This window comes from Sebastes fasciatus, chromosome 10, assembly GCF_043250625.1.
Source record: "Sebastes fasciatus isolate fSebFas1 chromosome 10, fSebFas1.pri, whole genome shotgun sequence".
NCBI lineage: Eukaryota > Metazoa > Chordata > Actinopteri > Perciformes > Sebastidae > Sebastes > Sebastes fasciatus.
The window spans coordinates 24778045-24794318 of NC_133804.1; the positions used below are offsets into that span (position 1 = coordinate 24778045).

The 16274-nt window shown below is 39.9% G+C and overlaps 2 protein-coding genes across 17 annotated transcripts in view; one reads left to right on the forward strand and one right to left on the reverse strand.

Moving 5' to 3' along the window:
- The window catches only part of fgfbp1a (fibroblast growth factor binding protein 1a), a 303976-nt gene that overhangs the window by 128144 nt on the left and 159558 nt on the right, over positions 1-16274 (reverse strand). The window lies entirely within an intron of this gene.
- Positions 1-16274, forward strand: part of LOC141775594 (LIM and calponin homology domains-containing protein 1-like) — a 94493-nt gene that overhangs the window by 36259 nt on the left and 41960 nt on the right. For 11 of the 16 annotated variants that reach the window (XM_074649097.1, XM_074649093.1, XM_074649091.1 and 8 more), the window contains exons 4-5: positions 8316-8422; positions 13097-13127. In XM_074649097.1, coding sequence (XP_074505198.1) covers positions 8316-8422; positions 13097-13127 — 138 coding nt within the window. Of the gene's footprint in view, positions 1-6741; positions 7065-8315; positions 8423-13096; positions 13128-14967; positions 15227-16274 lie in introns of those variants that run through there. The other 5 variants (XM_074649104.1, XM_074649107.1, XM_074649103.1 and 2 more) reach the window with 3 other exon arrangements.

Genomic DNA, 16274 nt, shown 5'->3' on the forward strand with positions numbered 1-16274 from the left:
CTTAGCAACAAGATAGTATGACATGGTTGGTACCAATGGATTCCTTACGTTTTTTAGTTTCATATGACACCGGTATCTTCACTCTAGCTTTAAAATTGAGCCTGTTATTACCTACGAAATTCGATTGCATTAATGCGTTAAAGAAATTTGTGGCGCTAAAACGATTTTGCGCTAACGCGTTATTATCTTATTAACGTTGAAAACCATAGTTTTTGGGTGTGAAATTCTGTCAGTTCGCCTTTTACTTTTAGTTTTAGTGATAAATATCTATTATTTTATGCTACACTGGATTGACTGAGTGCCAAGGATGTGAAAAATAATGCAGAAATACACTGTGGCTTAGACAGACTTCACATTATACAGTACCAGGTGTTCAGTGTTTTTTTATTTAAATATCAAAAGTTTGTCTCCTGCTTTGAATGAGAGCCTGTGAATTTCAGTAGACCTGAACACTGATACGTTTCAGAGTAGAGTACAGTGCAATACAGTGGAGCCCTTTCATGACAACCTAAGACCTTGATCTGGATGAAGTGACCTTTCAAGACCAGGACCGGCACGTAAACAGAGGCACACGGAAAGTTGATCGCATTGGAGCTCACGCCAAACATACTTCCGTCTCTCTTTTCCTGCCTAACTTGCTCTTAATTGCATTCCTAACCGCTGCCTCAAAGACTGTTCATGTAAAAACATGGGATAATCTCGTTAACACAAAAATTATAGATCAAGAATGAAACTTTGTATTTACTATTTAAAATTGGAGACATCTGTGAGGGCTTGATAGGTCTGTGTATCAGCACTGATCTCTAAATGGTTACTTGGCCACATACTGAGATTTCTGTCCTCTAAAAATTCACTTTTCAACTTGTTTTTTAAAGCTACCATTTGTTGCTCATCCTACCTCCAATTTAAAAAATCTGGCTTTAACATTGATATCAACTACAGGCCACGTCAGTGTAATTAGAGAAATTAAACTACTATATACTGACAGGATGTTTTTAGAGCTGCAATAATTAATCAATTACTTGTCATCGATTAATCGGTTTAAGTCATTTTTTAAGAAAAAAAAGTATAAATTCTCTGATTCCAGCTTCTTAAATGTGAATATTTTCTGGTTTCTTTACCCCTCTATGACAGTAAACTGAATATCATTGAGTTGTGGACAAAACAAGACATTTGAGGACGTCATCTTGGGCTTTGGGAAACACTGAATTAAATTCATTTTCTGAAATTTTATAGACCAAAAAACAAATCGATTAATTGAGAAAATAACCAACAGATTAATCAACAATGAAAATAAGCGATGTTTTATTTCCTTAACACTGATAGATGAAGTCCAGATTGCGTTCATTAGCTTTTGAGTCCCTATAAATAGTAATGTCAGACAAAGCATGTTAAAACATGATGATGGTTTACAAGTGTAAGGGGAGCTGGTTATTATTTAGATCACAGCATGACCGAACAGACCAGGAAGTCTGAGTTGGGCTGGAATGGGTTTTCTTATCTCATGGCGTCACTAATGGCTGCCAATGAGCCTTCTCTGGCTTTTTACAAGTGTTGGATAATTACACAACCACATTCTTTACAGGCCTTTTTTTCCACCATACAATCACGGCTAGAATAACAATTGATTATCCTGTTAGAGCAACAGCTTCTGTGCTCACTCCGTCTTGGTAATGTTTTTGGTTGTATAATCCTGCATTCCTCACTCTTCTCTGATTTCCCTCTATTTGTAGCTTAATGGACTCTAATCAGTTCATCTGCACTGGTTGACAGCCATGTCTTTTAAAGGCTTTTTAAGGGATGTCATAGATCCAACAGGGTGCAGTGTCACTTTTCTACGAAGCAACAATAGACTGTGAAAACTATTGACTTTCACAAGTTGTTTTAATGGAGAGTTTTAGTTGCCAAATCTTAATTTACGTAAGATAAATCAAAGCTACCGAAATCAAATGAGAAAAATGTAATTTGATAATGACATCAAGCAACTGTGTGTAATAAAATGCAATCTATTATACAAGCTCAGTAATGAATGGCACCGTTTGTGAAGCTTATCCATATTTTTTTTAAGTTTTAATGAGGCGTTGATTCATTTTTTGGTTGTAGTGGATGATATTTCAAAGACTGTGTGATTGTTAAACTGTTTGGTAGTTTGTGCGACAGGTTCATAACGGTATCTCAAACAACAGGGACTGAAAACAACTGCCCTTATTGGCCCAAGGGGAGGCAATGCAGAACATTACATTGACCATTACTAACTGACCCAAAGGGGCGGATGAATCGTCCACTGAAGACAACATGTTTACAGTATTAGTTTGAGGAAAACATACGAAAGGGAAAATAAAAATCCCACCTGCTGGTTTTATTCCAGTCTAGACAATATGACCCTCTATACTTTGGAAGTTTCATAATTCTGTCTCTTAGCTTCTACCTGTGGCATTGCAGGGATTTGTCTTCCTCTTGGCTGTGATTAAAGAGGTGAGAAACACATAAACAAGGGCTCTGCTGTTATCTGGACTATCGTAATAAAACACAGGCTACTCCCCCTTCCTCTTCCTGTTTGGGGGCTAATGGGAAAATGAGTCTCTGAGGAGGTTTGACTGTTTTGTAATTAGAGCAGCTACCTCAGTGCTTTGGCAGCTCGGTCCTGTATGGCTCAGTGTTCGTCTGAACAGGTTGGTTGTTGCGTGCGCTGTTTCCCAGCCGTCTCTGGGTCGACTGGTATGCTCATGTTTTACGGTCTGTAAACAGACACGCGGTGGAGATCGCCCTACAACTTGAATGGTAGTAATTCACATGTTTTAAAAATGTGTTGTTTTCCAGACATCCGGTTTAGGGCAACAGTGACGCACATGTAAAAAAACAACAACACTTTGAACTGTTATGTAAAACTCTTGTAGTTCCAGCTCTGGGGATTTTCACTTTTCATATTCATTTGAGGGATTCTATGTGTCATTAGCATCTTGGGATAATTCAAATACCCCTTGGTGCAGTGAGAACTTTTCAAAGCCCTGTTAGTCATGTTAAATACCATTTTTTCTTAGCTTAAATCTTGGAGATAAAGAGGATTTTACTTGAAAATGACCGCATGATGAAATAAGCTGAAGTGAAATGACGTGTACGATAGCCCGTCCCGATACTGGATTCTTGACGCTAATACTGCACCATTTTTTTTGTGCATGTAACAACACAGCAGCTTAAAGTATATTTTGAAAATAAACACATTACCTATACTGTAATCAGACGTTTTTGATAAGGATCTAATTATTTACCTATTTATTGTTAAGAATTGTGACTAAGACCTGTACCTAGCAGGACATTTTTCAGTTGAAAAGTGAAGGCCACTCTGTTAAGAGCAACACTGTTTCTAAAATAACTCAAACATATCTTGTGCATTTTTGCATTTCTATTTCATGTTACTTATCGACCGACATATACACGGATACTGATATAACTGCAGTAAGCGAATATTGGTTGATATACTGGTCAATCTCTAGTCAGAATGCATCAATGCATATTAAAACAAATATTATTTGTATGTATGTAATGTCAGTACGTGTTGGTGGATCTATAAAAACTAGATTTCATAACATCACATTCGGCACATATAGTATAGGTGACTTCTGAATAGGCAAGTACATTAAGAACACAGTGCAGCATGCTGAGGCTCTACCCTTAACCTTGTCTTATTTTGGGGTGTTATCCTTGACAGGGAGAGAAAAAAACTCAGCAACATATCTTACTGACACCCAAGTGGCGTGTTTCCTCATCCTGGGCAGCTTTCCTCTGGATTCTGTCAAGGTCCAGAATCAGAGCGTGAGCAACACTGATCCTCTTCCCTGAGAAACCTTGGTGGTCTAATCGTGGTAGTCAGATATTGATTACAATGAGGGTTGTGTTCAAAGGAAACCAGGCTCTTTTTATTCTCACACACACACACTCATACACACAATACTAACCAGCATTGTATGCACAACCAGTAATACTAGAGCTTGGAACTTGTCTGTGGCTCTCAGACAGTTCTTTTGTCTTAAGTCAATTCATCCTTAACTTTTAACTCTGAACATATATTTAGATTGGTTGTAAATGCCATATAGATGGCCCTTGGTGATTTGTCTTCTTCTGTGCAACTTTTGCTGTGTTTTATTACTTCATTTTATCACTTGTTAATCTTACCACAATGTTAGTATTTCCATACCCGGTATAACTTGTGCCCAAATTTATTATGACTTCATTTTTTTTTGCAATAGAGTGGACAAGGGCTTTGTGTCGGAGTCAATCTCCCACCTCTAATCCTTCTACAAACACATTCAGCTGTCAGTCATTCCTTTGCGGTAGACGCCCAGTTTCCTGTGGCAGTGACTTGTAAATCAAAAGTTATGCTCCTTTCTTAAGACCCCCACACACTCTCCAACCACCCACTAAATGATCCTGTTAGTCATCATGCAAGTTGCTCCTAAATGAGCCTGCTTAATTGTCTGTTGGCTTCTTTATTTCAGTGTCAAATACCAGTTGGAAAACAGAGAAAAACTGTGAGACAAAATTGTTTAGCTGCTGAAGTTAGAGTTGGAGTTGCTCTGTGATAGCTGAGATTGTTGTTGTCAACGCCACCAGATCCCCATCTAGCCCCTGGCTACAACTTTTCAAGCGCTCCCTTTTTGATGAGTACTCTTAGAAGTATGGTTTCCTTGGTGGTTCCTTATCAAACAGCTCCTGAGGGCCTGTCTCTGAGACAAAATATCTCTTTACTATTGTTGAAGATTGCACAGCATGTTGTATGTAGGGCTGAGGGCTGCATGATTATAGCAAATATCTTTTGTTTGTTTTTGATTTTTGCTAATTATTATCATGATTATTAATTATGTGTCTTGGTTTCACAGAGAAGAGTGTCTCTTACTAAAGATGTACATTTGTGCTGCTGTCCAGCTCTGACCAGCTCGGCCCTTATTTGAAACGGTTTGATATTTAAGAATTTAATTATTACTCATTGAGTCAGTCATATTTCTTGATTTGCTATTTATAATCTAAAGCCTGGACATTCATATTTGCAGAGGAGGTTAACTGGGCACACGCATCAGAAGCTGACAGCTGTTCAACGCTTCTGCTGTCTTTCACTGTTAGCCAGGGACTCCAACTTTAACAAACATGAATTAAATACGCTTACTCATGGACAGTTATTGAGCAAGTTCAGTCTTCCTCTTACCCCCTACAGTTTCTTACGTGTCCAAGTGTTTGCACCTGGAAATAAGTTAATGCAAAGTAGTAGAGCAAAGTGAATAAGTACTTGTTGTTTAGGGCGCTTTCACAAGACAATATTTAGCCTGTTTTAATCAAACTCTGATGCGGTTCGTTTGGGCAGTTATGAATGTAGTAATCATACTCTGGTGCGGACTAAAACAACCGGACCAAAAACCGCTTGCAAGAGGTGATCTCGGACCTAAATGCAGACTGCCTGTGCGGGAATTTGTTGAGATGGACACAGGTAAACGACAGGTTAACATGACAGGTTAACATGAGTAGGAGAGGACTTGACCTGGACTTCCGCAGAAGTCTGATATTTGCTTGACATCTGGGCCAAAGAGAACATACAGAATATGCTGAATAAAGTCCACAGAAATAGTGGTAGTGTTGGATAGTCATTTGAGATAAACTGTGGTAAAAGGGATTTGCACAGTAGATCAGTGCCGAGTCAAAGTGAAAAAACGTAAGACAATATATCAAAGTCTGTGATTCCCTGCATAGAAGTGGCAGCTCTCGAGACAAAAAAGATCAATTCGCTACCTCATGCACGCCCTTCAGAAAATGCATCGGTCAGCTTTAATTTGTGCACTGTGAAACTGAACCAGACGAAATAGAAAACAAACCAAAAGTATACATTTTGCTCTGATTCGGACTAGCCAAACGGACTGTGGCTTGTGAAAGGGCCCTAATAAAAAAATCCTTCCGGTTGTAACTTTACTACAGAATCTCATCCAGTGTGGGTATTTGGGTCTTAATTGGATCTGTTTACTTGGACACAAAACATTTGGACCATGTTACAGACTGTCCCAGTTCCACAAGTGATAATTCATTTCAGATAGCTGGGAAATATTCTTAAATCGAGCCCACACTGATATTAAGTGGATGCAACTGGACTGAAAGCCCTTTTATTTTGAAGTCAAATATGATCTTGGTGAGCTGTGTGAGTGTGAAACCCACTGAAGGTGTGTCCTTCCTGGAGAAAAGATGTCAGAAGAGGAGATTGCTGTGTCCTTTCTCAAAGTGATGGTCATGTGTGTGTGTGTGTGTGTGTGTGTGTGTGTGTGTTTGTATGTGTATGGGTGGGGTTGCCTCACCAGGAGAGCAGAGATGGCGCTGTCCCAGGAACACAGGAAGCTGCAGGGTGGGTTTGGCGTGGGTGTTTTGCTACGACTGGGAAAGGATCGTGAGAACAAGTGTTTCCAAGTTTGTTTGTTTATGTGTTTGTAGCCATGCATGTATTCTTGCACCAGCTAATGTATACATGTAAACAAGTCTCTTAGTTCTGTGTGTTCGGGCACATGAAGGGTGTATATTTAATACAGCATATTGTCTTAATGTGTGCATATTGTATGTGGATGTAAGTAAGCACATTGTATTTGTGTTTTGGTGTGTGAGATTGATAAAGAGTGCCTGGGACAATCAGGGGAGAGAGGAAATGGTGACACCCTGAGAGAGGTGGAGAGAGAGAGGGAAGGGCTTTTTTGCTGTGGCCCGCTGAAGGATAGAGAGGCATAGAAACAAAGAGAGAGAGAGAACCTGGGAACAGGAGAGGAGAGCTTGGCTCAGGTTGCATCCAACAAAGAGTTTGTCTGAGAGCAGAGGGGAGAGAGGGAGGACGACTGAGATGATGGGGAGAGAGTGAAAGTTAGGGAAGAAGAGAAAGAAGGAATGATTGAGAAAAAGCATGTGAAAGGAGGGAAGATTAAATAAAAAGGAAGCCACTTGAAGGAAGCAAAAGGTGAAGAGTGACAGTTGGAGTAATCTGAGAGAGGAGACGCACGAACGCCGGCCACAAAACCTGGTGGTGTCACGTTTCTGTCGAGCAGGTATCCTGATTTTCATGTTGTGTTGTGGTGTTTGTCTTTGTATGTTTGTATGAAGGGAAAGGAAATCAATCAATCAAATCAGTACTTAGACTCTTGTCATCTCTTGCACTTAAGATGCAGTACTTCTACATGTCTGGCTAATGTGTGTTTGCCTGACAGAGAGACATTGAAAGAGTTGTTCAGATGTGTATGTGTGTGTGTGTGTGTGTGTGTGTGTGTGTGTGTTTGTGTGTCTGTCAGAGAGAGAGCTGTAAATGAAGAGGATCTTGACCTTACCTCTAATTATCTGTGAGTGTGTTCTTGTACTTCTATCTTTGTGATGACCCATTTACATTTTACACATTCAGTAAGAGGGTTAAGACTTGGTTTAAAGTTTAAGGTTAGAATTGGTTTTATGTTAAAGCTGCAGTGGATAGAAATGGAGCAAATATGAGTCTTATTTAGTAACTATATCCTGACAGTAGTGCATGAGACCGGTAATCTGGGAAAAAATCATGTGCCTCTGCGTCCTCCGATGTCCTTCTTGGCATCTGCAAGATTTCACAGACCGGAGGAAAACAACCAATCAGAGCTGATCTGGAGTCTGCCGTCCAGCTGCCGTCTCTGAGAGAGACGAGTCAATCGCTCGCTGCAAACTAGGCAGCGCTGATCAAATATGAATCAATATTCTGTTACTGTAATGTCTATTTCTCTCCTCAAATGTTCTCAGAAACATCTTGTAGTGTACTGTTTAGCTGTAAAATAAGAAAGTTTGTGAGCCGGCAGCCATGTTGAGATCAGTTGAGGAAATACCAAACACCGCCCATCAGCTGGAGCACAGCCAATAGGAACGCTCAATAGGAACGCTCTCTTTCTCTCTGAAATGACCTGTGATTGGCCAAAGTCTCCCGTCATGTGTTAGATTTTTAAAGCCTGAAAACAGAGCCATGAGGAGAGGTGCAGAGGTTTAGTTTTCTCTCAGAACACTTGAATTACAATATGCTGAAAGGTTATTATGGAATTTTTGCCCAATGATGCCAAAAGATGTACTGCCTACTGAAGCTTTAGGGAGCCAAACTTTACTTTCTTTTCTTTGTTGTAGCTCCAATAGTGTATTTTCTACCATAACTGTATGAGTTTAAGTGTATCAGATGGAGTGTGTGTGTTTGATTTAAGACCTTGTGCAGTTAATGGACCTGACCTTGCGTTGCCTTCTGTCTCTGCCAGAGCAGCGTATCTATCCTGATGAAACTGTGTGTGTTTTCTGTGCAGGATAACCTCAGTGTGTTTCTACGCGGCTGTGAGGAGTTGGGACTGAAAGGCTCCCAGCTGTTTGACCCTGGAGACCTGCAGGACACGTCGACACGTCCCACCGCCAAGTAAGTCTCAAAGCCTCAGTGTTACCTTACTGCTCAACAGGTGTGTGTGTGTGTGTGTTTCTTTCAATTGTGTTCCTGAACACAACATCCGCCACTTGAAGACGGTGAGACCAAAGTCTTTGTTATTGTTATTTTAAAGGAATATTATTAAAATTATCTTTAGATTGTAAACATTATAAATATTATTATAAAACAAAATATAAAAAATTAAGCCTTTACAAGTGATTTTTATTATTTATTTATTTATTTTATTTGTAAGGGCCAATGTACAATATTAAAAATACGTATTAGAATTTGATTTATGTTACCAAAGTTAGCTTGAAGCTAATATTAATGTGATTATATATTAATCCCTTTGCAAGTCTCATAGTTTACGTTATAAATTCCAATAATAAGTTATACACATATACAACACACACACACACACACACACACACCATGTCAACAAGTGTATGTTTAGACAAATTAAAAGCATTTGATTGTAGTAATTATGAAGTTATAGAACAATCCCAAATCAAAATTAGACAAATCTTATCCCGAAAACCAAAAACAGTAGAGTACAGTCGTTAGAACACTGTACAGAAAGCTATTAAAGTCTGTCTGAGTCGATTACTATGAATTACAGTGAATTCAAGTCATCTGTAAAGGTCATAGGGTTTAACATTACAAGGCAGTATTTTGTTTCTTATCTATTTGGATGGTTACTTGAGAAATGGATTATCCTTGTGTATTTTTTGGATTGAATAATATTGTTAGACTTTTGTGCTCTGTGTGACGCTGTTACTGGCTGTTTTCTATTGTTGGTATTGTCTTTGAAGAGAGGCCTGGACAAGAAGGCAGCATAAAACACTGTTATGACTACAAACACCAGGTGTTTTATAGATGGACTCGTATCTGGTTAAATAAAGGTTTGAGGTTTTTGTGCTTTAATGCACAAAACAGAATGAGGGTGCTGTTTTTTTCAAAGTTAAATGATGTAAAGCTTTTATAGATTTTGTCACTAGTACATGGTAGATGGTAGAATCCTCATCTTCACTTCCAGTAGTGCAGTAGTTGTTCTGGAGGCTTAAGGAGTTCTCTTCCAGTTCGCTTAAAAGTTGAATCTCAAAGTTGAACCTTCAATCTTGACCTTAGAAACAGCAGTCGAAACAATCTCACCTGAAGGTCCATTTAGTAACTGTTCTGGAGTTTTTGTGCATATTTTAGACATTTTCACAATGAAAGAAGGCTTGTATTTGACTAAGTGGGTGGACCGAGTGTTGTTAGTGATGAACACTTTAATTGTGTGTTAATAGATGACTTGTCTGTATCACTGGTTGTGTGTCACTCTCTGTCATTCTGTGCATCAGACAATCACCCAGTTCACTGCCAACATAAACAACTGACTGAGACTCAGTGGAAGTTTACAGAGCCTGTGTCAGTGAAGCAACAATACCATATCTGTTAGACACAACTGGTCTCTGTCCAAATACAACACTGACTCCTGCTTTGTTGCCCGGTAACAAAGAGAAGTGCATGTAGTTCTTAAGATATACTGTGTGTGTGAATGTGTGGGTGTGTCGGTGTGTGCGTGGCATGTGCTGTCCTCGTGCAGCAACAAGGTTTCATTCACAGAAGGGTTTAGAAAAGGTGCTGCTGGAGATGAGGGGAGAGAGGGGACAGGGTGAATCTGAGCTGGTCTCAGGAGGAGCTGCTTGACTGGCTCTGTCAGGACAAGGAATTCACTGAGATGTGTGTGTGCATGTATGCATGTGTGTTTGTGTACTCTATTGTTAATGTAGCGTTTGTTTCTGAGAATGTGTGCAGCCATCACCCTGTTGCACGCATTTAGCTCCAGTTTAAACAGGGATGCTGATGTTTTCAAGTAGGGATGTGACGTTGAGGACATTTTCCCACCGGTTATTAAACTTGTAACAACACCTGTGTTACCGATTACACCGGACATTTTACAAGAAAAGATGACGGTCAAAATGTATAGTGCTCTTACTTTGATCTTTAACGTCAGGTGGCTGTGTGTCTGGCCTCTCTGGTTCAGCTTTTGCTGCTTGGCTGCAGGTTTCCACCCGGCGCTGCTCCGCTGCACACACCGGCTGGAAGCGCTCATCCTCCTCACGGCAATTACCTCTTTAACGTTATGGGTCCCTCATAGCATTGGGTTTAAATCTGAAATATTGCCAAATAGGCGCTTTTGCTTTTTTGCTTCAACACCAAATCCTCCGCCATAGTGTTGTCTGTCAACTCTCTCGTCCCGTGTGTGTGAAATCTGACTCCTGCTACTCTGTGCAGAGACTCCGTATGGAGCAGACACTTTCACTTTCAGTTTGTAGCGTCCGTCGTCCGACTATGTATTGATAACACGGCGCTGATACGTGAAAATGAACTAAATGGGTTTTATTTTATGTAAAGAAAAGCAAAACGACATTGTGGGGCCGGTGGGTACGTGATGTAATCAGTGTATGCCCGACCACCATGTAACACCAGTAACACCGACCAATGCGGCAAGTCTATTTTCAAGTCCATTTACTCCTGTTTGTGCCTCATTTACATTCTTTCAATAATATATAATAATATATGGGAGGTCTATACAGTTGGCACAAACTGAAAAGGAAACATTGGAGTCATTGTTTAAGAGGCCCTATGCTATTTCCAGTTGTTATGTAACCTTCTGTCCCACAGGATGATATTTTCTGGCAGCTTGTACCCATGACAGGAAGCCGTTTCGGTACTTCTTTCCCCTCTGAGTCTCTGGACAGGTATTTACTCATCTAGGAAACAGCTTCGGACAGGGAGGCGTAAAGACAGACAGGTTCTGATACACTATGAGCCTGATATATCTCCTGTTCCTCTGTGTGAAGCAGATCGATTTCCTAGATAAGTGACAGTTTGCCAGCCAGAGTCAATGAGAGGAGAGGAGAGAGAAGCTGTGTTTCCATTCAGCTGTCTGCCGAATTTTACACAAAGTTTTGAAATGCTGCAAAAAAACAAACTTCAAATTAAATGTTTTTCCTTCTGTTGGGTAGAAATAATATGATGAAATTCAGAAATCCACAAGAAATGTCATTAATATTGATTAGTATTAAGGTACTACTACTCTTTACTGTCAGCAAGTACTGGGAAATGCTTCCTTCTTTCATCTAAAAGAAATATATGTTGTATAACAATGTTATCCACCCATCACACAACATGGATTCCTTGGAGGTTTCTCTTGACAGATTTTTAAAAAAAACATTTCAGGACTTCCACAGCTGGATTAGAGTTGTTTTTTTTTGTAATAACATACAAACTGGTTGCATTAAACCTACATCATCATTTATTCAGCAAATCCATTTCTATTGTAATGCACTTTTTTATTGATAAATACGTTCTCGCTGTGACATTTCCCCTTAGCTTGTCTAATCTTACAAACATTAAACTGCAGGTAGAATACAAAAAGAATTGTAAATTGGAAGAAAAACACAATGAAATCAAGTTCATCATTCAGTTCTTCATAAAATCTGTTCACTCATTCGAGCAAATAACATAATTATTACAGACTTTTCAAAAGTGACATAATGTCCTTTAATATATGTCATTACTGATTGTGTTATTGATTTTTGACAGTCACACTAAATATTATACAGGCATGCAAACTGTCACCTTTCAGCGACATTCGCCGTTTTTAATCCAAAATAGGTCACCTACGTGATAAGTGCAGATCTGATAAGTTTTTGATAATATTAGCAATGATAATTCTGTCATAACCACAACGTAATTAAAAAAAAAATGCTTTTGGATCATAGCCGCTCAAATTTACACTTGTGTTGGTTTTATGTTGTGCACACAGCAGCACAGACAAAAAGTTTATTCCTCAGTTTTCATGCGTTTTCCTATGAATGTCTTTTCAAAATAAACGTCCGTCTTCACAGAAAACAGTTTCGGTTTAAGCAAGAAAACTACTTGAGTTAGGTTTTAAGAAAATCTCAGTTATGTTAAGCCACACCGGAAGTGGCGTAACTTAGAAAAATCCATGTCTCATACACTGTCGTTGCTGCTCTGTCTCCCCCTCTTAGCCTCGAAGTCTGTTTCCACAATACAAGTATGCATTGGGGTCAATTTTACAACTGCTTCATTCCACTTCCCATTTATAGCTTCAAGCGGTGATCCGCAAGATCCACATCTTTTCATTTTGGCAACTTCTGTGGTGCTAAGTGGCCACTACTGTGGTGTTTCTGCCCTGCACCTCCCAGAGATCACTTGGCAGTCAAACCATGTGGCCACCACTGTGACATCTGTCTCTTCTGACTTCCTGTTGGAAGGATTTGTCTTTGTGAATGATCACTGCTGGTGCAAAACGGTAGATCTAGATCTGCCCCTGCTTTTTATACTCCATCTGATAGCTGAAGTTAAAACCCCAGCCAGTGAACATAACTGCTGTAAATATTAAATAAATACATCACCAAACAACAAACTGGATCCAGAGATGCAAGTGTGGAGTCTTGTTAGTTCTCCCTGCGTGGGCCACACTCACTGCAGATTCCTTTATACTGTATATTCAGTAAGTTTTGTTTTTGCTGCTGTTTTGCATGGATATGTGGGAGGTTGGTTGGATTAAAATCTGTTTGCTGTTATTTTTATGTAAATATTTCATTAAATAACACCATGTCTCTCTCTCTTTCTCTTTCTCTTTCTCTCCAGGGGAAGCGACTGCAGCCGAAAGCTCAAGAATGTAAGTGATACTTCTGGTTTACAGCGGGATGATTTGTTTGTGTGCTAAATGTATGTTTGGATGTAAACTGTTATTATGGTTTAGTGTTTCTGTTTGTGCTGTGGTTGTCACACTCTGCTCTTACCATGTCAGTTCCAGCTCAACCAGTCAGCTCTCCCTGCTGTATTACTATCTACTCTATTTCTAGTTTGGCTTTACAGTTTGAAACTATTCAAGCTGTACCTTTCTATTGCAGGCGGGTTTCTCCACCAAATCTTTCAGTTTCATGTCCTCTACCTGCTTTTTTTCATCTATTCTATGTTTTATCTTTATTCAGTTGATTGTCTGCTCTACATTTTCAAACTCCATTTGATCTTCCTATTCTACTTGTGTATTCTCTTTCGTGACTATCTATATCAGTTTGTTTGAGCCAAGCTTACCAATCGGCAACCTCTGGTGCTGAAAAATTAAGCAAACGGGCTTTGAAGCAAATTTTCGTAGTGGCCAAACGGTGGAATTACAACTTCAGGGTCGGACACATGATCCCATTCAGCCCAAAAAGACTTTTTCCACATAGACTTCCATTGGGAAAGAGATGTCTGCAACTCAGCGGATATATATATATGTATATATATATAAATATATACATATATATATATATATATATATATATATTATTATTTTTTAGGTGATTCAACTTCCCAGTATAAACACTTAAATTGCCCTTATTTAAATCATTAGGTCCTACACGTTGTAAAATACACTGGTAGCCGAATTCAGAGTTGTTTACATGCTGCCGTTCATGTGAATGAGACCAATACGGAGTGACTGGGAGGCGGGGTTAAAGGAAACGCTACTGCGCCTGCTCTATGGGCCAATAGATGCAGAAGATCCGGGTACTTTTATCACCCGGCAGTCGAGCCATTTTGGCTTAATGCGCCACTGAGCAAATTTAATAGGAATGATCGGGGGCCAGCCTCCAACCTTCTCTTTATACATAGTTAAAATGCCCAACTGTACAGCAGAAATAAACATGTTTGCAGCCTGGTTCAAAAAACAGTTTTGGTCTCTATAGCTAATTTCCTCGTTCATGACTGTATGGGGGGTGAATTTTTATATAACTCACCCGTTTAAATTGTATTAATTGTTAAATGTATGCATAATTAAAGACATGGCTGCTCAGGTCGCTAGCTGATAGCTGTCTGCTCTGCTGCATCACCCGGGCCAGCCTCAGCTCCACCCACGATCCAACTCTTTGCCCATTTTTGGTGTAACCGGGAGTTAGGCTGTGTCGTCACTGCCAAGATGGCGACGGCTGGACCCACCTACTTTGAGCTTCAAAACGGCTCTTCAGAAACCTATGGGTGACGTCACGGAGACTACGTCTATATTTGAACAGTCTATGGTTTTTACTCTACTAACTCCAGTTCTTCTTGCTTTGTCAGTTACACACAGACTCCATCCACAGTACTGTTTGCAGTCCTCTTGTTTTGCTCTTTATAATGTTTTTTGTGCATTCTTTCGCTTTCATCAGTTAAATGTCTTAATATTTGAACACTAATACCCTTTTCTTTTATACCTGTTCTATCTTCTTCTGCATATTCTAGTTTAGTTCTTCCTATTCTGCCTATTTTAGTTCTCTGTGTATTTTGTGTTCTGTCTCCCTTCTAATTATCCATTTGTACAGTCCAAGTCTTGTCTATTTTTGTTCAAATATACCTCACCTCCCTCTTCTCTCTTTCTATTAATGCTGCTTTAAGAAGTAGAACACATACAGCTAGCCCTTCCCACTCTGCAGTCTCTCTTTCTCCCTCTCCCTCTCTCTCTGTCTCTCCCTCTCTCTCCCTCTCTCTGATGCTGCTGTGTACTGTATTGGATAATGTGTGTGTCGAGCTGCAGAGCTGGCCTGCTAGCTCATTTAGCTGACTACACACACAGTGACTCTCCTTTCAGCCACATTTGCAGCAATAGCAAACGGCCCACAAACTCCCAGCAGCTAAAAGGCTTTAGCCAGGACCTGCTACTACACTCACTCTGGATCTGCTCTGCAGACTGAGGACTAGGATTTGATAGCAGCTGTCTCTGCAGCACATCACATATTGAGAGATGAAAGAACTGCGGTGAGAAGAATTTGCTGATTTGCTGATTAAGGTGTTGTTAAGCAGATTGGATGTTGAAGTAAATAGAGGGTATTACATGGATGGGTGGAATATTGCTGGAGTCAAGAGATGATTGTTTATCAGTGCAGCTGTGAACAAGAAGGGCTGATTGTGCATCTGTGTGTGTGTTGTGATGACTAGTTTAGAGAATCTATATCTACAGTATATGTACCACTACAGGTCTGTGGATTGTGACCTGCATACCCTTGTGTGTATGTGTTTACATTGGTGTCTTTTGGGGGTTTATTCATGCCCTTTTGTGTGCATCATTTAAGTGTGTGTGTACATGAAACAAAGAGGTGATTGTCGTTTCGCAATGGGACCTCTTTGACAGGTCTTTCCACATCTGCCAGATCAGACAGCTGCTGAAAACTGAAGAGGCAAAGTCACTGTCAGGCCCGTCGTTTACATTTCTGTCAGTCAAAACTCCACTGACGTGTTTTCTTTGAACTACTGTAGCCTGGTGCTTGCCTGGTGTCCAAGTTTCTGTTTTTGTAGAGTTGTTTGTTTTAGGTTTAGTGTTGCATGTCTGCATCATGAAGGGCACAGTTGTGGCATGTTTTCCCATTCAGTTTGTGGCAGTTGGGATCAATATGGATCAGTTTAAAGCATACTAGTAACGCGTTTGGTGCTGACCCACTTCCAGTGGGAGCTGGCACGGATATTCCCATTATATACTGGTGACACAGAGACAATAAACTCTCCTGCTCAGGGTGCTAAAGTGTGCAACTAATGAAGAATAACCGCAGCAGGTGCAGTGTTGCTTTAGCAGTGTATTGTGGCATTCTGTGTGGTAGCAAGATAAAATATCATATGCATATAATATACACAAAGATGAATCGGTAGTAGTTTTGATCTGAAAAGACTTTGTGCTTCTTCCGAACAGCTGGCCAGTTCCTTTACTCTTCCTCCAAGTGTGTTTGAACGGCAGCAGAGGGTGTTTACACTGACAGTATGACTGAAATAAACACATTAAGCCATGCTGAGCTTTCTTATCAAAGCCATCCTT